This window comes from Hyperolius riggenbachi, chromosome 2 (assembly GCF_040937935.1).
Source record: "Hyperolius riggenbachi isolate aHypRig1 chromosome 2, aHypRig1.pri, whole genome shotgun sequence".
Lineage (NCBI taxonomy): Eukaryota > Metazoa > Chordata > Amphibia > Anura > Hyperoliidae > Hyperolius > Hyperolius riggenbachi.
The window spans coordinates 419,503,520-419,528,520 of NC_090647.1; the positions used below are offsets into that span (position 1 = coordinate 419,503,520).

At 43.6% G+C, this 25,001-nt stretch overlaps 1 protein-coding gene across 5 annotated transcripts in view; it reads left to right on the plus strand.

The window, feature by feature from the left end:
• The window catches only part of MID1 (midline 1), a 776,611-nt gene that overhangs the window by 679,104 nt on the left and 72,506 nt on the right, over positions 1-25,001 (plus strand). For all 5 annotated transcript variants that reach the window (XM_068269892.1, XM_068269894.1, XM_068269889.1 and 2 more), the window contains exons 5-6: positions 5,433-5,581; positions 22,607-22,734. In XM_068269892.1, coding sequence (XP_068125993.1) covers positions 5,433-5,581; positions 22,607-22,734 — 277 coding nt within the window. The remainder of the gene's footprint in view (positions 1-5,432; positions 5,582-22,606; positions 22,735-25,001) is intronic.

Sequence of the window (25,001 nt, forward strand, 5' to 3'; positions counted from 1 at the left end):
TTTAAATGGGGATATTTTGGCTAATAGGTTTCAGTAAATGAATGTAAAAAATGTGTTCTTAATTCATGTTCTGTTTCGTGACATGTTCACTTTAGTGACCCTCTTTCCTTCAGCGGTGAAGAGTCTTTTGTGACTGAATAACAAATTGCTATTCCATGACCTTTGCATGGTTGCATTCTTTTTCACTTCCATTAGGAGTCCACTGGTCGTGGTTTTGGCAATAGAAATGATGATACATTGAGAATTAATGTCTGGGAAATATGGAATTAGCATATGGGGATGCAACATTTAAGTTGTTTGAGGAGCTCTGGCTAAAAAAGGAACCCTAATGTGTCGTTAGCTATGAGAAGTAACATAAATATTTTCCATTCATTTTATAAATCGGTCCATAATGGATTTCCATCACCGGTATGTAGTATGATTTTAAACTAAATGCGCAACATGCCAAAAACATCAGAAAAAGAGAATTAAGAGTGTTTCATATATAAATAAAGTTGAACAACAGATGGCTTAACAAGTAATGCATTCTCACATTTGCTTGTGGCGATTTTACTTATCAAACTTTTGGTTATCGTGTCAGACAGTCAGGAAATGACGTGACTTGCAGAGGGTAATAGGCCAGCTGTGCTTGTTTTGGCTCACGTTTTTGGCGAGATTGGCAGGACACAGACAAATCTTTCTGCTTAACAAAGAAATTATAATTGCTGTTATTCAGTTGCTTAATGTCCCTCTGGTTTGTGAGAGGTGTATGAGACTGTAAGCCACTTATTATTTCTGTTAGAGAAATCTGTTTCCAAAGTATTATTAATAACATTTAGAGTGCTAATGTCTGAAAAGGCCTCGCTGCCAAAATGACACCTAGCCATGAACTCCCACGCAGCTCAGCGTGCCATGCTGAGAGGCCATTTTGTGCACGACTTCTCAAGTGACTAGTTAAGCTCATATTGTCTAAACAGATTACATAATACTCAGTGGTATACTAAGAGTTTAATGTGTGTAATTTGTAAATCACAGAATTAATGGGGCTTTTAAATGTTTGTCAAGGCTTATTTGTTACAGCTTTCCTTATTTTTGTACTTTGTTTTACATAAATGACCTAGAACTATACTGTAAAGACCTTTTTAACCAGATTCCCTTTTTAATTCATGTACTACTTTGCACTGTGTGTTTGATTTTGCTTGTTATTTGTATTTCCTGTTTATTCACTGTTTTCAGCTAAATAATTTAAGGACAGTTGTAGTGAGAGGTATATAGAGGCTGCCATATTTATGTCCTTTTAGGCTACTTTCCCACCAAGATGTTGCATTTTAGGGGACGTTATGGTCGCATAACGTGCCCCTAACGCAACGCATGGTGGTGTTGAAGTTGGACGTCAGATTGAGCTGTGTTATGCAGCTCTCAAAGCAGCCGCTCCAGGTTAGTGATAGGAAGTCCGGATCTTTTGAAGGATTCGGATCATTTGAATCGGATCATTGAAAAGATCCGGATCTTTGAACCAAATCATTTGAATCATTTTACTAGGGAAGCAGACAGGGTGAAATGACTAGCAGGACAGGACTTTCCCTGCACTGTACATTCTGTATGTTCCTGTTTTTTCCGGACAAACATCCACTGTGAACCGAATCTTTCATTGAAATGATCCGGATGATTCGACTCACAAAAAAGATCCGGATCAAATGAACGATTCATTCATTCATGATCCGGACAACACTACAGTCCTACCACGAGTCTCTGCAGTGCAGTGAATATTAATTAGCCATGTGGCTGGCCGCAGAGGAGGAGGGTAGACTTCCTCCTCCACCAATACTGAGCATGTGCAAGCAGTCTAACGCTGCTTAGCCCAGTATAACGCACAGCATGCAGCACTTTGTTTAAACGTGCTGCGTTACTATGTAACGCAACGTGGGCACTGTGAACAGCACAATTGATTTTACACCTCTGTGAGTTAGGCTGCGTTACTGGCTGCTGTAACGTGGGACTTTAACATCCCACTGTGAAACCAGACTTAAACAATACCAGTTGCCTGACAGCCCTGCTGGTCTATTTGGCTGCAGTACTGACTGAATAACAGCCCATTCATGCTGACAAGCGCAAACCACTATCGCTTAGCGCCAGCTATTTTTATGTGATTAACACGTAAAAATCACTACACGTTCACGATTTTTGAGTGATCGCGATTAGCGTTTTTTTATAGCATTGTAATCGCAATCACGAAAAATGCTGCATGTAGCGTGTTTTGCAATCATTGCAAGTCTCCACATTCGTGGCAGTGAGATCACTGCCATATACTTAATATTGCGCTAGCGCTTTAAAAAGTGCTAGCGATTGTCTGCGATTAGCGGTTATGGCCCCAGTGTTAATGGGCCCTAATACTAGAAACAAGCATGCAGTTAATCTTCTCAGCTTTGACAATAATGTCAAACACCTGATCTGGCAGAGGATTAGCAGGATATCCAGGCAACTGATATTGCATTAAAGAAAATCAATATGGCAGCTTCCACATACCTCTCACTTCAGTTGTCCTTTAACTTGCTTACTTGCACAGTAAGAATAAACATCTAAAAGCATTTTGGCCAACAATTTAGCAACTCTCATACTTTTAACTTATGAGACTGCTCACAAATACGGGAGTCAAACAAATCCTTTATTTTACCAGATTAAATCAATGTAGTTACTGTAACTTCTGTCAGTACTTTGGTACCGTATTTGGTTTTCATAAATTTACAAAGACGAAAATGTTACTAAATTTATTTATTAAACAAAACTAAAAAGAATGTTACTTCAACTGGACACCTTTGTGTTCAAAAAGAAGCAGTGTTCTCCCCAGAATTTTTTTCCAGACGGGTGGCATGAAATAGTAGCCGGGTGGCATGAAAAAGTAGCCGGGTGGGTTGAGATGAAAATGCAGGGCAACTCTGCTTACAGCATAGGAGGTGAGCCGATGACAGCCAGGTGGTCACCAAATCTAGCCGGGTGGAGCACCCGGCTAAAAGAGCCTGGGGAGAACACTGAGAAGGTATGTCTCTATGAAAAGCATCTTCTTCAATTTAATGGGGACAACAGAATAAATAACCAGACACCAAAGAAGTTGCTTGTAACAGTGGTGAAATGTTTTTCAGAATGTCATAAGGTGTCCAGTTAATACTACTATATATACTTGCGTATAAGCCTAATTTTTCAACATAAAAAATGTGCTGAAATGTTACCGCCTCGGCTTATATGCGAGTTAGTGCAGAAGAACGGATGGTGGAGCAGGCTTTGCTACCGGCAGAGGAGAGTAAAGCTGACCACCAACTATACAATCTTTTTCATCAAACCTTACAATGTCTATGTAAAATAAGGTAACCGCCTAGATTATCCATTGAATATAGTCACTCAGTTTACCCTTATACAGTTCAACAGATTTGGTAAAATTGGATAAAAAAGATTGTATCGTTAGTGGCCACCTTAAGGATCATGCACTAGTGATCCTGCTCTTACCAGCTGGCGCCCTGCTGTGTCCGTACCCCCCCATTCCCCGCAGTATGGTGTACAGAGTGCGCTGCTCAAGACTACCTGTGTCTCCTGGCTTGTGGACCAGAACATGCAAGTAATGTGTCAGTGGTGCAATGATTGGGGGTTCTTCCTGTGTGGCAATCGATGTGTTTCATATCTGACGCCATCTAGTGGCTTCTTGAGACACAGCTGTATGATCCTTGGGGCATATCTGGCTATGGGGAGGCGGGCTGACTTGTACTGGGGGCACATCTGGCTACTGTGGAGGGTGATGTATTGGGGATGGGGCTTATACATGAATCAATCACTTTTTCTTGGGTACCTCGGTTTATGTGCGAGTATATACAGTATTTGTTTATTCGATTCATTCGCTTGCATTCAGTTTATTCCTTGATCTGTCTTATTACCGTAACACTGCTTTAAAGTATACCTGAGCCGGAGCTCGGGTTCAAAACAAACTCTTACCCTGCAGAGAGAGAAGCCTCAGGATCTTATTGAGGCTACCCTCTCTAGTCGGCAGCCCCTTGTTACAGAGTGAGGTCCCCTCCAAATCAGGGCTGTGCAGCTTCCCTTCCGTTGCAGATGTGTGGCCCAGATCTGATTAGCGACAATGCTTTATGGCTAATCTTCTGGGGAGCACGCTCAGCGACGGGGGGCATTAGAGAGGAAGCATCAGTAGGATCCTGAGGCTTCCCTCTCTTTAGGCAAGTATGTTGTTTTTGTGTATCTGAGCTCTAGCTCGGGTACACTTTAATTACAGTATATTTTATAGATCTATATTTTCAGTATCACTATTTACTATTTATGGCCTTATTAACATTACCGGGAACTATTGGGAGGATTCCCTTAGTAGCTAGTGGGAGATTTACTGTTATTTAATTTCTAGCATTATAAAGAAAACAGTCGGAAATACAGTATGTTGCTTGTCAACATCAACATAATTTAACTGCTTTCTTCTTTTTTTTTGTCAATCAAATCTCATACTTATGTTGACACATTAGCAGGATGGTATTACTGTATAAGAATGTATACTGCTATTTAAAACAAATTCCCATAAAACACATGGATTATTTACGAAGATCTCTTCAAATTACTCAATGTTTGACATGAGTAATCTGATTCATTTCAACGCATTTCTGATTTAGGAAATAGCCACCTTAAAAAAGCAGTTTATCATGCAGGAAATGCCTTGGCGGAAACTTGGGTCATGCCACCCAACTTGGGGGGGTCGTTCGTAAGTTGGGGGCGTTCGTAAGTCAGGCACTTCCTGTACTCCTAGAGAAGTAAACGTACCTTTTATCTGTTTTGGGTTTTTTTTCAACTTCCTCTGCATTTAGAAAGGGGCATTAGCCCTACATAACCCCCTACCCCAATCCGCCACACCGTATTGTACATCTATAAATCTGAATTTCCTCCCCAATCCACATGTTTCCATTTAAACAGTAAAAATTGTAGTCCAACATAAAAAGGATTTTATCTATGCAAATAAAGTAGTCAGACAGCAGTTGAAGTTAACAAGGGCTCTCTTGAAACGTAAACCGCCAAAACACGAATATTGCTGATAACAAGATACTGCTGTAAAGTGTGAAAATGCATTTCATTTCACAGCTGAATGAAGCAGATCATGGCTGCTGTTTAGAACTAGTTTTTGAACTTTTAAAACTTTGAAATTACATGAATGTTCTATATACCATTAGCACTACAAATACAATTAATAATACTGTTCAGTTTAGTTTATTTTCAGTGCAGGCTTCCTATAAGTCAATGCATAGCAATGCCTAAGTAGTGTATTTATTCAAATTCATGTTGCTTTAGGTGGTCAATAATCTGTAATATAATTACATTTTACTTTTTTGAGTGAATGAAACTCAGTGGATTGAGAGTGCTAATGCAATTACTTTAAAAGTATTCATGCTTTTTCTTGTTTTTCTTTGCAGGTGGTTAGGCTGAGGAAGTTGGCTCAACAAATTGCAAACTGCAAGCAGTGCATAGAGCGCTCTACATCTCTCATATCTCAGGCAGAACAGTCATTGAAGGAAGTAGACCACGCTCGCTTTCTCCAGTCAGCCAAGAGCATAACAGAAAGGTACCACAATTTTAGTGATGTTTTATAGATGTGTTCGTATGCGTGGCTAAGCCCTGCAGCTAAAACATGGATCATCTTACTTTTCATCCATTTTGAAGGCAACCTCATTACTGAAAGTCATGAAAGATAATACCATGAGGTTTCACCGCACCTGACAAATTGCTTTAATAGCAATTTGGCTGAGGTACTTCAACTACACATTTATAAATCAGAAAGCATTTGTCACCTGTTATTGTTGTCTGGATTAATCTTTTTGAATGCAGATAGCACGGATTCCCTAGTGATTTTGAGCTCTATAACAGCATGCTGTGGGTACAGTCATGCTCCTTAGATGTGTTGATTCACAAGTAAGAGAAATCCTATATCTATTCATGAGAGGTCAAACTAATGCTAGGTACACACCATACAATTTTCTGTTAGATTTACCTCCCAGATGGATTATTTCCAATATGTTCCAATCTGTATGTCGATCCATTTTCTGATCGATTAGTAATCGTTTTTTCTATCGTTTTTCAAATCTATTTTCATTCGGTTCTATGAAAATCGATAAAAAAAATTGATCGGAAAATTGATTGGAATTCAGAGCGAACATGTTGGAAAAAATCGATCTGAGAGGTAAATCTACCAGAAAATTGTATGGTGTGTACCTAGCATTAAGGTGCCTGTACAATACTCTATTTGCGGCATTGATAGCCAACAAATTTGATGAAAATAATGGATTCAACATGCTGGAAAGATTTTGCTTGGAAGGGCTCTGTCAGGTGTATGACCATAGCAGTGATTTTCCGACGAGTGAGGGACCCGCTGCCGGTCTCCTCCATTTAAAATGTAAATACCGAGGGCTGTGCAGAGTGTTCAGGATTACCTGTCTGCCAGCATACCTCCTCTTGTGTCCCACGCCTCACGCCACCACATGTGCGTGATGTCAGTACATGCAGTAGGCTCACGGGGTGCAGGTGCCTACAGCAGTGATGGAGGAAGATGCGGAACACAGGAGGAGGTGTGCCAGTGGCAGGTGGACACAGCTCCACAGATTTGAGCATTAAATATTTTGGAAATGTATGTGCAAATGTGATCTGTGCAGCAATAGATCCCTCTCTGTTCAGATTGGAATCTGCTGCCCCATCTGCCCATGTATGGACATCTTTGTCATATCTCATGGCTTCTCCAAACCCAGTATGTATTTAATTAGCCAGTTGACTTATTTGTATGTTTCTGGGAGAAAATCAGTGTGTGTGGAAGAATCCCACACAAACATGAGAAGAACATGCAAACTCCAAACAGATACTGTCCTGGCCCACATTCAAACCAGGGTCAGGCAACATATTTCCTGGAAGAAGAGAGATTTGCCAGCAATTAAGTACTAGTAAATGGTATATTTATAGAAGCAAAAATATTTAGTTGTTAAAGTCTTCTTACATTCAGTTGATATAATTATATAACACTCCTGCAAATGTGGGGTTACAGCTAATTAGGTACTTTGCATGTATGTTTTACATTAAACATGAAAAATGTTTTCCTATCGAACTCCTCTATGAAAAACTGCTCCAGTCAGAGAGAACATAGTTGGGTGGCCGACAATGTTTTTCAAGATGGTAGGCCTCCCGCCTAATCTCCAGCACATTGATTTGGAAACTAATATGGAGTGCTGCTGGCATATTTCTGAGGTCCATGCTTCCTCATTCAGAAGATCTGTCTAGCTTTAAAGGTAGCATAGCAAAGCAGAGCCTGCAATGGTGACTGACAGAAAAGAGACTTAATCCACTACTGTTCACAATAAAACCAGTTCCAAATAAAATTATGTCTTTTTATTAGATGTTGGATGTCACTTCTTCAGTCAGATTATGCAGTCTATATAGGCTGCTGTTTTCAATATAAATATTGTGTATCCTGTTGTAGCATTTCCCCGTTTCCTTTTTATTTCCTTTCTACAAAATACACAAAGTCTGATTTTGTTTGAGGCAGTAACTTGTTGTAGCCAAGTTATTTTGGACACAAAAACTGCATATGTATATCATTTATCAAGAAAGTTTCCCAGAAATTCTAAAGTTGGCTTTATAATCACCAGACTTTGCTGTATGTCTTCTCATTTTTCAGCATGTGAAAGAGATATCAGCAGGGGAGAGGTTGAAATTTTTAAGTACAGGAAACATGGAGTTTGCGTAGATTGCTACTCTAATCTGATACCTAGTCTCTGTCTTGGAATGTATATTGTACATAGTTTGTAGCTTGAGGTAGCAAGTTTTTCAAAAGTTTGATTGTATTCGTATTTATAGTACTACTGGAAAGAGAAGAGCAAATTGATCATTGATGTTGTGTCTGTAAATACTGACCACTGTTCCCACTAATTTTACAGGTTGCTTCCTTTAAAGCAGGGGTGCCCACACTTTTTTGGTTCGCGAGCTACTCTAAACATTTCCGAGCCCAGGAGATTTACCCCCCCCCCCCAACACACACACAGTGTCTTGATTTCCCCCCCCCCCACCACCACCACCACACACAGTGTCTTGACTTCCCCTCCCACACACAACGTCTCGAAACACACACACACACACACACACACACACACACACACACACACACACACACACACACACACACACACACACACACACACACACACCATAGTTTGCAGTCACAGTACTCTTCTGCCCCCATACCAAATAACTGCAGAATTCCCCATCCCAGCACACAATCCTTTTACTACCTTTAAACACAGCAGTCAGCTTCAGAATCCGTCTGAAGCTATTTGGCCACGCTGTGCACTTCTCTCTGCCTGAGGGTAGGAGACGTCTGGAGGGGGGAAGGCACACTGAAAATCTCACAGGCAGCCTGGCGGGGAGGAGACTCTGGTACACTTCTCATCACAGGCAGCCTAGAGGGGGAGGAGGCGCTGTCTCGCAGCCTGGAGGGGAGAAGATGCTGTCTCCTCATTTGCTGCTCTTTCCATTCCAGCCACGCCTCCCTTTCAGCCGCGCCTCCCCTCTCCTTACTGATGCTGCGATGGCAGCAAAATCTGACAGCCACAGCTGCAGGCTAAAGAAGGTAACGAGACGCGGCCGCACGGCGGCGATCTACTCTGAGGGCGGTCGCGATCTACCGGTAGATCGCGATCGACCTATTGGGCAGCCCTGCTTTAAAGGATAGCAGAGGCCAAACACAGAGGAGACACGACATGTATGGTGAGCTGTTCTGATGCTCACTGCTCCCCCCATTCTCCTTTCTGCCCCCACATTTAGCTGCAATTGCCCCGTGGCCCCGTTTTCTGGTCGGCCAGATCGGGAGCATTGCAACTTTCTGGCCGGGCTGCACGTGTGCTATAGCATGCAACCTCTGTCGCAACGCATACATTAGTACAGTCCTGACCAAAAGTTTTGAGACTGTCAAAAATATTTGTTTTCACAAGGTTTGCTGCTAAACTGCTTTTAGATTTTTGTTTCAGTTGTTTATGTGATGTACTGAAATATAATTATAAGCACTTCATACGTTTCAAAGGCTTTTCTTGACAATTACATGAGATTTATGCAAAGAGTCAGTATTTGCAGTGTTGGCCCTTTTTCAGGACCTCTGCAATTCGACTGGGCATGCTCTCAATCACTTGTGGGCCAAATCCTGACTGATAGCAACCCATTCTTTCATAATCACTTCTTTGAGTTTCTCAGAATTAGTTGGTTTTTGTTTGTCCATCTGCCTCTTGAGGAATGACCACAAGTTCTCAATGGGATTAAGATCTGGGGAGTTTCCAGGTCATGGACCCAACATTTCAAAGTTTTGGTCCCTGAGCCACTTAATTATCACTTTTGCCTTATGACACGGTGCTCCATCGTGCTGGAAAATGCATTGGTTTTCAGTTGCGGTTGGAGGGTGTTTTGGTACCATTCTTTATTCATGGCTGTGTTTTTTGGCAAAATTGTGAGTGAGCCCACTCCCTTGGATGAAAAGCAACCCCACACATGAATGTTCTCAGGATGCTTTACTGGTGGCATGACACCGGTCTGATGGTAGCGCTCACCTTTTCTTCTCCTGACAATCCTTTTTCCAGGTGCCCCAAACAATCGGAAAGGGGCTTCATCGGAGAATATGACTTTGCCCCAGTCCTCAGCAGTCCATTCACCATACTTTCTGCAGAAGATCAATCTGTCCCTGATTTTTTTTGGGGGGGGAGAGAAGTGGCTTCTTTGCTGTCCTTCTTGACACAAGGCCATTTTCCAAAAGTCTTCGCCTCACTATGCATGCAGATGCGCTCACACCTGCCTGCTGCCATTCCTAAGCAACCTCTCCACTGGTTGCACTCCGATCCCGCAGCTGAATCCTCTTTAGGAGACAATCCTGGTGCTTACAGGACGTTCTTGGACGCCCTGAAGCCTTCTTAACAAGAATTGAACCACTTTCTGTGAAGAAACGCAGAAAAGCCGCCGCATGGACGCAGGATGAGGCGGCTGTTTCCGCGTCTGGCATAGCAGAACGTCTGACGCGGCGGTTTGTACACATAGGCCTGCTTCTCTCAGTGGGGCGGGATGCGGAGGAAACGCCGCACGCTCAGACAGCCTGGCGGCGGATTCCGCATCCCATACAGCAACAACATTACAACACATGACTGGTGTGGCTGGGACTGATAGTCCACACTGGTTTAGGAGGACGCGTGCGCGCGCAGAGAGGCAGGGCCTTTATGGCAGTCAGAGGAGGGTCAGCTGACCAGGCCGGTCAGCTGACAATTGCAGCAACTTTCATTGGTCCAGCACTTAGGGAGGTGCTGGAGAGCACTGGTGTATATATACTGGGTGCTGGTCATTCCTCGGGTGTCTGGTGCTGCGATCACTACGTGGTAGCACTCAGGCCTTGTCTGTATCTGTGTTCTAGCATAGTTTCCAAAGGTGTTGACTATCACGGACCTCACACCTTAGCATTAGGAATATTGAACTGTATTATTTGTTATGACCTTCTGCCTGCCTGACTATCCTGCTGAACTCTCATTCTGTACCTTGCTATCTCTTATATCCTGTTGCCAAACTCTGCTCGTTCCTGGACTCTGTATTTGCCTCCTGATTCTGTACCCCGCTATTCTGATACTCCGTTGCCAAACCCTGCCTGTTTATTGGATTCCGTATCTGTCTCCTGAATCTGTACCGTATCTGTCTGTGTGTTAACGACCTGGATTGCCCGACCTCGAGAACTGGCCTTACTGTTAGAGGCAGTTCCCAGACCTGTTAGTGACACCCTCTCTTTGGTGTCACTCACGTTCTGTCCTTCCTACCCTCAGCCTAGCTCCTCCCCCGGGAGAGTCTAGGCATTCGGAAGGAACTTACTTCTGTGCAGTACTCCTTACTGCTTCTGTACCTTCTCCTAAGGTGCAATACTCAAAGTGTTACTGTTACACCAAAACACTCTTATCCTTCAGGTGTCCACAGGTTAGAATATATATCTGATTATCGGTGATACTGCAGATCATCAATAATCGGGTATATTCTGCATTCTCGGTGATACTGCAGATCACCGGTAATCAGACCCTCTCTGTGTTACACCGATCGTTACACTTTCCTTGAAGTTCTTGATGATCATATAAATTGTTGATTTAGGTGCAATGTTTGTAGCCATAATATCATTGCCTGTGAAGCCATTTTTATGCAACGCAATGATGGCTGCATATTTTTCTTTGCTGGTCACCATGGTTAACAATGGAAGATCAATGATTTCAAGTATCACCCTCCTTTTAATATGTCAAGTTTGTCATTCTAACCCAATCAGCCTGACATAATGATCCCCAGCCTTGTGCTCATCAACATTCTCATCTGAGTTAACAAGATGATTACTGAAATGATCTCAGCAGGTCCTTTAATGACAGCAATAAAATGCAGTGGAAAGGTTTTTTTTGGGATCCAGTTAATTTTCATGGCAAAGGACTATGTAATTCATCTGAACTCTCTTCATAACATTCTGGAATATATGAAAATTGCGATTATAAAAATGTAAGCACCAACTTTTCTAATTTCCAATATTTTTGACAGTCTCAAAACTTTTTGCCAGGACTGTACGGGAACCCCCAACCAGGACCGCTCTGTGCTTACGTGTGAGATTACATGGTCCTGGCTGGGGGTTCCTGAACTGATGTACACGTGGCGGCAGAGGTGGCGTGCTGTAGCACATGTGCAGCCCAGCCAGAAAGCCGCAATGCTCCTGGCCAACTAGAAGACTGGGCCACAGGGCAATTGCAGCTAAACAAGCGGGCAGAAAGGTGACCGGGGGAGCGGTGAGCATTAGGACAGTTCACCATACATGCCTGCTCCCCCGTGTCTCATCTGTGTTTGGGCTCTGGTATCCTGTAAAGCAGACCAGAACTCAGAACTTCCTCTCTGCTCTAAAAGATAAGCGACATCATAATAACCTTGAAAGAAAAACATTTTTGTTACAGCTGATAAAAATCCTGCAATAAATCTGCAGTTTTTCTACTTCCTGCTTTCATGGAAGCAGACATATTAACATCCTGTGTTTACTAATTAGCTCTGGCAGTCAGCTGACACAGTTGAGGGATCAAATCCCAAGTTGTGTTTAGCCAGGCTAAACTCTCTAAATACATACAGGGTGCATTTCTACGTGTTTTCCTTCTGTCCTGTGCAAGAGTTCAGGTCCACTTTAAAGTAGTATAAAATGGTGAATCTTTGTTTCCTCCTCCCTCCAAGCCATACCCCAAGTATTGGAAGTTAGGTTTCCTTAGTAAAAGGGCAGAGACAAGTGGACTCATTTCTTAGCTGATATTTGTCTGTATGTCCATCAATATTAGGTGGTGTTATTAAAAGAGCCTAAAGCACTCTGCCCATCCAAACTTAATCTCAAGTACTGGACTTCTCTGTAGGGACCCTAGAATTAAATTGTTGGTGTTCATAAGAGTATGTCCTACCTATTTACCTTCCTATCCCCATTACAAACCATAAACTAGATGACTTCATGACAACATCTAAGACTGCCATAGGGTTTTCTATGAGAAAACTTTGCAGAAAGCTATTTGGCATTGGAGAAAGTTAAGACTTTTGGTTAGGCATATACTATGTGCTTATGAACACTCAATAACTGTAGTCTATAGCAATCACAGCTTACATGGTAATTTTGGCACTGTTACAGGGATTTGTTTAAGCAACATTGTGTTTAATAGTAGTAGTGTTATCATTACTCCCCATCATTCACCAGATACTATCCAAACCTCTGTGCTGGGAAGTGGAACCCCTTTCTCAGTGCCTAACTTTAACCTCCTTCCTAACATTAAACTCATATTTGTTGTATAACTTTAATTTCACCATGTTCTATCTTCTAACCCTAATCCTGAAATTCTACACCAAACCCTGATTGATATTCACTTTTTTTGTCATTCGCAACACTAGCAATTAATCTGATCCCATCCAGGGAATATCTTCTATGCTGTGGGTTCCAGATTTTACTCCCGAACTCCTGGTGTCACAAATAACCTCCAACAGCCAAAAGCAGAAATTGGCTGTTTAATAGCAATATAGCCAATGTGCTGTTAACAATCACCATTGTTAATGTTAACTGGTTTGTGGGGTTATATTTTACAAGAGGCAATAATATTGTTAATAGGTTAGGGTGGGGGTAGTCATATGCTATCTGATTACCCCTTTAACCCTTTGGGGACCGGCTGCCTAACCCCCTTTAGGGACAAGGCCATTTTACATGTGGAGGTGGGGTGCATTGGGGGGGGGGGGTCAGGCAGCCGGATCCCAATATAGCTAGCTGGGCATGGTGTCCCCACTGTAGCCCGGTGTGTGTCCCCCCCCCCGATGGGGCATGGTGTCCCTAGTGTAGCCAGGTGTCCCCTCGAAATGCCAGCAGCCTTTACTCACCTCCCAGGCTCCAGGGATGAGCAGCTCTAGCCCCCTTCGCTCTGGCCGGCATCCTCCCTCGCACAGCCGTTAAAAAAAGAGGATCCGAGATGAACTTTTACTCATTGCATAATTGTGTTCCTTTCCTATTGTTTATAGGGCATTCCTCAAGCCAAATACTTTTGTTTTTGTTTTAATACTCTTATTCCCTATAAACTAAACAAGCCTCACCCACAGGTTTTCAGAGAGCCAAGGCATTTTCAGACAGTAGCAAGGGCTCATGGGAGCTCAGTCTGGGCAGAAGGAGGGGGAGGTATTACTAGCCAGATATTTCAGGGGCAGAGGGGAGCAGGAGGGGGATTAGGTTTTTTTTTTTCACAGGCTAAGTGCTGAAGAAGCAGAGAAGCTTGGCTGTGTGTAATGTTTACAAACATGGCTGCTGTCATTGTATCACAGCTAGATTTGCTGTCTAAATTTTAGATAAGATACAGTGGTGTGAAAAACTATTTGCCCCCTTCCTGATTTCTTATTCTTTTGCATGTTTGTCACACTTAAATGTTCCTGCTCATCAAAAACCGTTAACTATTAGTCCATGATAACATAATTGAACACAAAATGCAGTTTTAAGTGATGTTTTTTATTATTTAGTGAGAAAAAAACCTCAAAACCTACATGACCCTGTGTGAAAAAGAAATTGCCCCCTGAACCTAATAACTGGTTGGGCCACCCTTAGCAGCAATAACTGCAATCAAGCGTTTGCGATAACTTGCAACGAGTCTTTTACAGCGCTCTGGAGGAATTTTGGCCCACTCATCTTTGCAGAATTGTTGTAATTCAGCTTTATTTGAGGGTTTTCTAGCATGAACCACCTTTTTAAGGTCATGCCACAACATCTCAATAGGATTCAGGTCAGGACTTTGACTAGGCCACTCCAAAGTCTTCATTTTGTTTTTCTTCAGCCATTCAGAGGTGGATTTGCTGGTGTGTTTTGGGTCATTGTCCTGCTGCAGCACCCAAGATCGCTTCAGCTTGAGTTGACGAACAGATGGCCGGACATTCTCCTTCAGGATTTATTGGTAGACAGTAGAATTCATGGTTCCATCTATCACAGCAAGCCTTCCAGGTCCTGAAGCAGCAAAACAACCCCAGACCATCACACTACCACCACCATATTTTACTATTGGTATGATGTTCTTTTGCTGAAATGCTGTGTTACTTCTATGCCAGATGTAACGGGACACACACCTTCCAAAAAGTTCAACTTTTGTCTCATCGGTTCACAAGGTATTTTCCCAAAAGTCTTGGCAATCATTAAGATGTTTTTTAGCAAAATTGAGACAAGCCTTAATGTTCTTTTTGCTTAACCACTTGAGGACCTAGGGCTTTCTACCCCTTAAGGACCGGCCACTTTTTTTCCATTCAGACCACTGCAGCTTTCACGGTTTATTGCTCGCTCATACAACCTACCACCTAAATGAATTTTGGCTCCTTTTCTTGTCACTAATAAAGCTTTCTTTTGGTGCTATTTGATTGCTCCTGCGATTTTTACTTTTTATTATATTCATCAAAAAAGACATGAATTTTGGCAAAAAAATGATTTTTTTAACTTTCTGTGCTGACATTTTTCAAATAAAGTAAAATTTCTGTATACATGCAGCGCGAAAAATGTGGACAAACATGTTTTTGATTAAAAAAAACCCATTCAGTGTATATTGGTTTGGGTAAAAGTTATAGCGTTTACAAACTATGGTGCAAAAAGTGAATTTTCCCATTTTCAAGCATCTCTGACTTTTCTGACCACCTGACATGTTTCATGAGGGGCTAGAATTCCAGGATAGTATAAATACCCCCCAAATGACCCCATTTTGGAAAGAAGACATCCCAAAGTATTCACTGAGAGGCATAGTGAGTTCATAGAAGATTTTATTTTTTGTCACAAGTAAGCGGAAAATGACACTTTGTGAGGGGAAAAAAAAAAAAAAAAAAAGTTTCCATTTCTTCTAACTTGCGACAAAAAAAAATGAAATCTGCCACGGACTCACCATGCCCCTCTCTGAATACCTTGAAGGGTCTACTTTCCAAAATGGGGTCATTTGTGGGGTGTGTTTACTGTCCTGACATTTTGGGGGGTGCTAAATTGTAAGCACCCCTGTAAAGCCTAAAGGTGCTCATTGGACTTTGGACCCCTTAGCGCAGTTAGGCTGCAAAAAAGTGCCACACATGTGGTATTGACGTACTCAGGAGAAGTAGTATAATGTGTTTTGGGGTGTATTTTTACACATACCCATGCTGGGTGGGAGAAATATCTCTGTAAATGACAATTTGTTAATTTTTTTTACACACAATTGTCCATTTACAGAGATATTTCTCCCACTCAGCATGGGTATGTGTAAAAATACACCACAAAACACATTATACTACTTCTCCTGAGTACGGCGATACCACATGTGTGGCACTTTTTTGCACCCTAACTGCGCTAAAGGGCCCAAAGTCCAATGAGTACCTTTAGGATTTCACAGGTCATTTTGAGAAATTTCGTTTCAAGACTACTCCTCACGGTTTAGGGCCCCTAAAATGCCAGGGCAGTATAGGAACCCCACAAATGACCCCATTTTAGAAAGAAGACACCCCAAGGAATTCCGTTAGGAGTATGGTGAGTTCATAGAAGATTTTATTTTTTGTCAAAAGTTAGCGGAAAATGACACTTTGTGAAAAAACACAATTAAAATCAATTTCCGCTAACTTTTGACAAAAAATAAAATCTTCTATGAACTCACCATACTCCTAACGGAATACCTTGGGGTGTCTTCTTTCTAAAATGGGGTCATTTGTGGGGTTCCTATACTGCCCTGGCATTTTAGGGGCCCTAAACCGTGAGGAGTAGTCTTGAAACGAAATTTCTCAAAATGACCTGTGAAATCCTAAAGGTACTCATTGGACATTGGGCCCTTTAGCGCAGTTAGGGTGCAAAAAAGTGCCACACATGTGGTATCGCCATACTCGGGAGAAGTAGTACAATGTGTTTTGTGGTGTATTTTTACACATACCCATGCTGGGTGGGAGAAATACCTCTGATAAAGGACAATTGTGTGTAAAAAAATCAAAAGATTGTCATTTACAGAGGTATTTCTCCCACCCAGCATGGGTATGTGTAAAAATACACCCCAAAACACATTGTACTACTTCTCCCGAGTACGGCGATACCACATGTGTGGCACTTTTTTGCACCCTAACTGCACTAAGGGGCCCAAAGTCCAATGAGTACCTTTAGGATTTCACAGGTCATTTTTGTTTCAAGACTACTCCTCACGGTTTAGGGCCCCTAAAATGCCAGGGCAGTATAGGAACCCCACTAATGACCCCATTTTAGAAAGAAGACACCCCAAGGTATTCCGTTAGGAGTATGGTGAGTTCATAGAAGTTTTTATTTTTTTGTCACAAGTTAGCGGAAACTGATTTTAATAGTTTTTTTTCACAAAGTGTCATTTTCCGCTAACTTGTGACAAAAAATAAAATCTTCGATGAACTCACCATACTCCGTACGGAATACCTTTGGGTGTCTTATTTCTAGAATGGGGTCATTTGTGGGGTTCCTATACTGCCCTGGCATTTTAGGGGCCCTAAACCGTGAGGAGTAGTCTTGAAACCAAATGTCGCAAAATGACCTGTGAAATCCTAAAGGTACTCATTGGACTTTGGGCCCCTTAGCGTACTTAGGGTGTAAAAAAGTGCCACACATGTGGTACCGCCGTACTCAGGAGAAGTAGTATAATGCGTTTTGGGGTGTATTTTTACACATACCCATGCTAAGTGGGAGAAATATCTCTGTAAATGACAATTGTTTGATTTTTTTACACACAATTGTCCATTTACATAGAAATTTCTCCCACCCAGCATGGGTATGTGTAAAAATACACCCCAAAACACATTATACTACTTTTCCTGAGTACGGCGGTACTACATGTGTGACACTTTTTTGCAGCCTAGGTGCGCTAAGGGGCCCAACGTCCTATTCACAGGTCATTTTGAAGCATTTGTTTTCTAGACTACTCCTCGCGGTTTAGGGCCCCTAAAATGCCAGGGCAGTATAGGAACCCCACAAGTGACCCCATTTTAGAAAGAAGACACCCCAAGGTATTCCGTTAGGTGTATGGCGAGTTCATAGAAGATTTTATTTTTTGTCACAAGTTAGTGAAAAATGACACTTTGTGAAAAAAAACCAATAAAAATTAATTTCCGCTAACTTTTGACAAAAAATAAAATCTTCTATGAACTCGTCATACACCTAACAGAATACCTTGGGGTGTCTTTTTTTCTAAAATGGGGTCACTTGTGGGGTTCCTATACCGCCCTGGCATTTTACAGGCCCAAAACCGTGAGTAGTCTGGAAACCAAATGTCTCAAAATGACTGTTCAGGGGTATAAGCATCTGCAAATTTTGATGACAGGTGGTCTATGAGGGGGCGAATTTTGTGGAACCGGTCATAAGCAGGGTGGCCTTTTAGATGACAGGTTGTATTGGGCCTGATCTGATGGATAGGAGTGCTAGGGGGGGTGACAGGAGGTGATTGATGGGTGTCTCAGGGGGTGGTTAGAGGGGAAAATAGATGCAATCAATGCACTGGGGAGGTGATCGGAAGGGGGTCTGAGGGGGATCTGAGGGTTTGGCCGAGTGATCAGGAGCCCACACGGGGCAAATTGGGGCCTGATCTGATGGGTAGGTGTGCTAGGGGGTGACAGGAGGTGATTGATGGGTGTCTCAAGGTGTGATTAGAGGGGGGAATAGATGCAAGCAATGCACTGGCGAGGTGATCAGGGCTGGGGTCTGAGGGCATTCTGAGGGTGTGGGCGGGTGATTGAGAGCCCTAGGGGCAGATAGGGGTCTAATCTGATAGGTAGCAGTGACAGGGGGTGATTGATAGGTAATTAGTGGGTGTTTAGGGTAGAGAATAGATGGAAACACTGCACTTGGGTGGTGATCTGATGTCGGATCTGCGGGCGATCTATTGGTGTGGGTGGGTGATCAGTTTGCCCGCAAGGGGCAGGTTAGGGGCTGATTGATGGGTGGCAGTGACAGCGGGTGATTGATGGGTGGCAGTGACAGGGGGTGATTGATGGGTGATTGATAGGTGATTGACAGGTAATCAGTGGGTTATTACAGGGGAGAACAGATGTAAATATTGCACTGGCGAATTGATAAGGGGGGGTCTGAGAGCAATCTGAGCGTGTAGGCGGGCGATTGGGTGCCCGCAATGGGCAGATTAGGGTCTGATCTGATGGGTAACAGTGACAGGTGGTGATAGGGGGTGATTGATGGGTGATTGATGGGTAATTAGTGGGTGTTTAGAGGAGAGAATAGATGGAAACACTGCGCTTGGGTGGTGATCTGATGTCGGATCTGCGGGCGATCTATTGGTGTGGGTGGGTGATCAGTTTGCCCGCAAGGGGCAGGTTAGGGGCTGATTGTTGGGTGGCAGTGACAGGGGGTGATTGATGGGTGATAGGTGATTGGCAGGTGATTGACAGGTGATCAGTGGGTTATTACAGGGAAGGACAGATGTAAATATTGCACTGGCGAATTGATAAGGGGGGGTCTGAGGGCAATCTGAGCGTGTAGGCGGGTGATTGGGTGCCCGCAAGGGGCAGATTAGGGTCTGATCTGATAGGCAACAGTGACAGGTGGTGATAGGGAGTGATTGATGGGTGATTGATGGGTAATTAGTCAGTGTTTAGAGGAGAGAATAGATGTAAACGCTGCGCTTGGGTGGTGATCTGATGTCGGATCTGCGGGCGATCTATTGGTGTGGGTGGGTGATCAGATTGCCCGCAATGGGCAGGTTAGGGGCTGATTGTTGGGTGGCAGTGACAGGGGGTGATTGATGGGTGATAGGTGATTGGCAGGTGATTGACAGGTGATCAGTGGGTTATTACAGGGAAGGACAGATGTAATTAATGCACTGGCGAATTGATAAGAAGGGGGGGGGGGTCTGAGGGCAATCTGAGCGTGTGGGCGGGTGATTGGGTGCCCGCAAGGGGCAGATTAGGGTCTGATCTGATAGGTAACAGTGACAGGTGGTGATAGGGGGTGATTGATGGGTGATTGATGGGTAATTAGTGGGTGTTTAGAGGAGAGAATAGATGTAAACAATGGATTTGGGAGGTGATCTGATGTCGGATCTGCGGGCGATCTATTGGTGTGGGGGGGTGATCAGATTGCCCGCAAGGGGCAGGTTAGGGGCTGATTGATGGGTGGCAGTGACAGGGGGTGATTGATGGGTGATTGACGGGTGATTGACAGGTGATGGACAGGTGATTGACAGGTGATCAGGGGGGATAGATGCATACAGTACATGGGGGGGGGGGGGTCTGGGGAGAATCTGAGGGGTGGGGGGGTGATCAGGAGGGAGCGGGGGCAGGGGGGGGATAAAAAAAAAATAGCGTTGACAGATAGTGACAGGGAGTGATTGATGGGTGATTAGGGGGGTGATTGGGTGCAAACAGGGGTCTGGGGGGTGGGCAGGGGGGGTCTGATGGGTGCTGTGGGCGATCTGGGGCAGGGGGGGGGGAAATCAGTGTGCTTGGTGCAGACTAGGGTGGCTGCAGCCTGCCCTGGTGGTCCCTCGGACATTGGGACCACCAGGGCAGGAGGCAGCCTGTATAATACACTTTGTAAACATTACAAAGTGTATTATACACTTTGTATGCGGCGATCGTCGGGTTAACATCCCGCCGGCGCTTCCGTATGGCCGGCGGGATGTTGCGGCGGGTGAGCGGCGCCAGGCGGAGGCGGAGGATCGCGTCACGGATGACGCGATCGCTCCGCCCATGCCCATACAAGGACCGCCGCCAATTGTCAATACGGCGGTCCTTGCGGCGTCCACTTCCCGGCCGCCAATTGTATATACGGCGGTCGGGAAGTGGTTAAAAGTGGTTTGCGCCTTGGATATCTGCCATGCAGGCCGTTTTTGCCCAGTCTCTTTCTTATGGTGGAGTCGTGAACACTGACCTTAATTGAGGCAAGTGAGGCCTGCAGTTCTTTAGATGTTGTCCTGGGGTCTTTTGTGGCCTCTCGGATGAGTTTTCTCCGCGCTCTCGGGGTAATTTTGGTCGGCCGGCCACTCCTGGTAAGGTTCATCACTGTTCCATGCTTTTGCCATTTGTGGATAATGGCTCTCACTGTGGTTCGCTGGACTCCCAAAGCTTTAGAAACGGCTTAATGACCTTTACCAGACTGATAGATCTCAATTACAGTACTTTTGTTCTCATTTGTTCCTGAATTTCTTTGGATCTTGGCATGATGTCTAGCTTTTGAGGATCTTTTGGTCTACTTCTCTGTGTCAGTTAGCTCCTATTTAAGTGATTTCTTGATTGAAACAGGTGTGGCAGTAATCAGGCCTGGTGGTGACTACAGAAATTGAACTCAGGTGTGATAAACCACAGTTAAGTTATTTTTTACCAAGGGGGGCAATCACTTTTTCACACAGGGCCATGTAGATTTGGAGTTTTTTTTCTCACTAAATAATAAAAACCATCATTTAAAACTGCATTTTGTGTTCAATTATGTTATCTTGGACTAATAGTTAACGGTTTTTGATGAGCAGAAACATTTAAGTGTGACAAACATGCAAAAGAATAAGACATCAGGAAGGGGGCAAATAGTTTTTCACACCACTGTATATAGACAAGTAACTTGTTATAGTTAATTTTTCATCTCGCATCCGCTTTAAGTTCCGGGTTGCGGCTTGATAACGTCATCAAGCTGCAACCAGACACTCAAGGCAGAGCGAGCGGGGATGCCAGCCAGAGCGGAGGGGTGTGACGATCACCGGGGCAACGTCTGGAAGGTGAGTGGATCCTCTTCTTCCCCTCAGACCGCCGCTTCTCTAATAGTGATAAATACGATCCGCCAGCAATCGTAGTGATCACGTGATCAGGAGCCAATCACGATGGCGGCCGCTGATAGCTCGATTGATAAGATCCAACCTGTCCGATCACCACAGCGGATCGATACCGCACTCGATCCCCGCAGGCGGACAATAGAAAAAAGGAAGCGCTGAGAAGAAGCGCCCGTGGGGACGAGCGGGAATCTATCCGCGCGCTGGCGAGTGGTGACGCGCCGGCATCGAGCCGCTGGCTCGATACCGGCGCATAAACGAACCATGTATGCCCAGCATTATAGTCTGGAGCATCTTAAAGTCTGCAAAATGTGGTAACCTGTTAAAGTTCAGAAATCCATTGCATAACTTTCTGTGCGTGCTGTGTCCATTTATTTATTTATTTATTGTATTTATAAAGCGCCAACATATTACGCAGGGCTTCTGCTTGTCCTCTCTTTGGGCAGGTTGTGGTTTTGCATTTGCTTTACTCCAACTTCCTGTTGTTTAGTACAGATCAAGGTTAGTGTTGGTGTTCAAATTCGGGTTATTGAAATTTGGAAAACCAAAACACGTCACCACACGTCAGCACCCAGACATGTGGACTGTCAGGGGGAGTTTATTTATTTGTGCTTCAAGTTGCACGCCAAGTGTGGCGAGATTCGGGTCCCGTATTTCATTAACCCAAATTCAAACACTAATCAAGACTACTCACGATGCACAAAGTGAAGTGCAAATAAGTGAACTCCCCGTCCACAATTCTGGATGCTGAAGTGTGGTGATGAGCAGATTTGTGTTTCCGAATTTCAATAACCTGAATTCGAACACCAACACTAATAAAGGCTGCCCACGCCAGACTTACAAAACTAGGTGCAGTTTCACTTGCTGTTTTTGTTTTGTTTATTTCATCTATCTTTAGACTGCTACAATAACTTTATAGAAGAGCTCTGCAATCTCCATTTGTTAAAAATATGTTGACTTTAAAAATTAATTATTCAGAAAGGTGTAGCAATCTTCATTATGCATCAGCCACAGAATGTTTTGATTACACTCCAGCAGGTAGCCAAGGCATTTGAAAATGCTGCAATAATGATTGGGTTGACATATGCTAATTGCAAAAGCTATGCGCTTTAAAAAAAAAAAGGCACTTCCTGGTGTTATTCCTTATTTGTATGAGTTGTGCACTGGTGTTACACCTCATGACTCCACTGCAAATCAGCCAGACACAAAAGAACCTGCCTGCTGTTGTGTAAAAAAAATACATTATTCTGCATAAAGATACCATCTTTTTATTTATTAATTTAAGTGTTTTCTCATTTTAGGGTTTCAATGGCAACAGCATCCTCCCAAGTGCTGATCCCAGAGATCAATCTGAATGACACATTTGACACATTCGCTTTAGATTTCTCTAGAGAAAAGAAGATGCTAGAATGTCTTGACTATCTCACAGGTAAACTGCTGGTCAACTGTTATTAATTTAATCATACAAATGATGTAAGCTGATTGTGTCTCACTTCACCAGACTGCACTTTGTCACGAGGGCTAGATAGAAAATGTTGCCTACTCATGTTCAAATTAGAAGAACTCTTATCTGTGTAATTAATAATTAATTGCTTCTAAACCTTGGAACACCGGTTATGTTACAGTCATCAAGGGAAAGTGGTGATTGCAGTAAAATATATGTGCAGCATTTTCTGTGATCGGGCTGTGAGCATAGTCTTTATCAAATTTGTCAACGATAAACAACATGGTAAGTGCCACCTATCCCTGGATTTTCCCTTGAAGGAAAAACTGCTTTCCAAGACAAATGTGGGAATGCTTGTTTCTATATGTAGCCTAGGCACAGGAATGAGGAAATATGGTGGAGAGAGGACTAAATGTCATACACTACATTTACCACGGTAGCCACCGTAGACACTACCAAACTCTACTTCCTTGAAAACTGGAGCGTCTTCAGTATAGCTCATTTCCAGGATCAGTGAAAACATCTGCATTGCACATTTATATGTCCCAGATTCTAAGTAGTGTGATGAAGACAGAAGTTTACCCAAACTTGATATACAGTTGTAAAAATGGTAAATTTCCAGGAAGCAGATATAGTGGAGGATGATTATGTAGGGTACTGTAAGTGCAGTTGACAGCAATGTCTTTACTCCTCGCAAAGCACCCAACCCACTGCTGGAGGATAAAGAGATTGTGGGGTGCTTCTTGGCCTGGTTGGTGGCCAGTAATGTGGAGTGAGGGTTTATGGTGCTATCCACTCACCCTGTTAATGGAGCAATCAGATAAGCACCCCTTCCCTAGGTAATGTGCACCGTGAGCGGTCAAAGACCTCTAAGACATTGGCTAGTTTTTTTTAGTAGTTATATGCTTCAATACATCAAAGGCTGTTCACTAACAAAATCCCAGGCGTTAAAATACCGCATTCTGTATTTTACACTTGTGTGTGCTAATTCATCAATATTTTCACATGTGCGGTAGATGTTCGTTAAGTTACCGAACTACTACAGCTTCAATTCATCAAAGGCTGTTCGATAACTGCAGAGCAGCTTGGAATGTCTCTGTGTTGCTACAAGCTGCCGTGAGGCAATTACAATAGAAGGCATGGCTGTGGGTTTAGAGCACTTATGAGAGGTAGTAGGCCAGAGTGAAAAGGTGAGTTTTGAGGGCTTTCTTGAAGATGTTGGAGGGGGCTGCCCTAATGGGTGGAGGTAGGGAGTTCCATAGTGTTGGAGCAGCTCTTGAGAAGTGAGGCGTGCATGGGACTGGGTGATGCAAGGGGCGGTTAGGCGAAGTTCATTGGAAGAGCGGAGTGAGCGGCTAGGTGTGTACCTCTGAGTAAGATTGGAAATGTAGGTTGGACAGGTTTTGTGGACAGATTTGTAGGTCAGACACAGTATCTTGAATCTGATTCTGGACTGGATAGGAAGCCAGTGGAGGGATTCAAGGAGGGGATCCACCGTGGTGGAGCGATGGGAGCAGTGGATAATTCTGGCTGCCGCATTCATGATGGACTGCAGTGGGGCAGTTTGGGTCATAGGGAGACCAGGCAGCAGGGCATTGCAGTAGTCAAGGCAGGAAATTATGAGGGCATGGATGAGTAGCTTGGTGGTGGCAGATGTCGGGAAAGGGCGAATCTTACAGATGTTACGAAGGTGGAAGTTGCAGGACTTTGTGAGGTTTTGGATGTGGGGAGTGAAGGAGAGTGCATAATCACCGAATGTGTTAGCGAATGCTGTAACCTTGATGAATTGACATTTACTGACATTTGCTGACATGTCAAGAAAATGAGCAGCGCTACTTAAAAACAGACTAGTGCCTACCTGCAAAAGAGTGCAAGCCCCACTTGTGGGGTCGAATACACACCGAGCATACACATGACCTGTCTACCACTGGAGGAGGATGTTGGTTTCCTGTAACAGCTTGCATGCAACCTATTAAGTACTCGTCCCTCCCACTGCAAAGAAGTCAATCCTCCATGGGAGGGGCCTAACACTAACTAAATCCTAACCTATGTATATGCATAGCCTGGGTGCGCTACCAAATACAATTGAAAAATCGAAAATTGCGCAAAAGGTGGATCAGCGCAACACCAGTTAGTGTTAGTGTTAGGCCCCTCCCATGGAGGATTGACTTCTTTGCAGTGGGAGGGACGAGTACTTAATAGGTTGCATGCAAGCTGTTACAGGAAACCAACATCCTCCTCCAGTGGTAGAC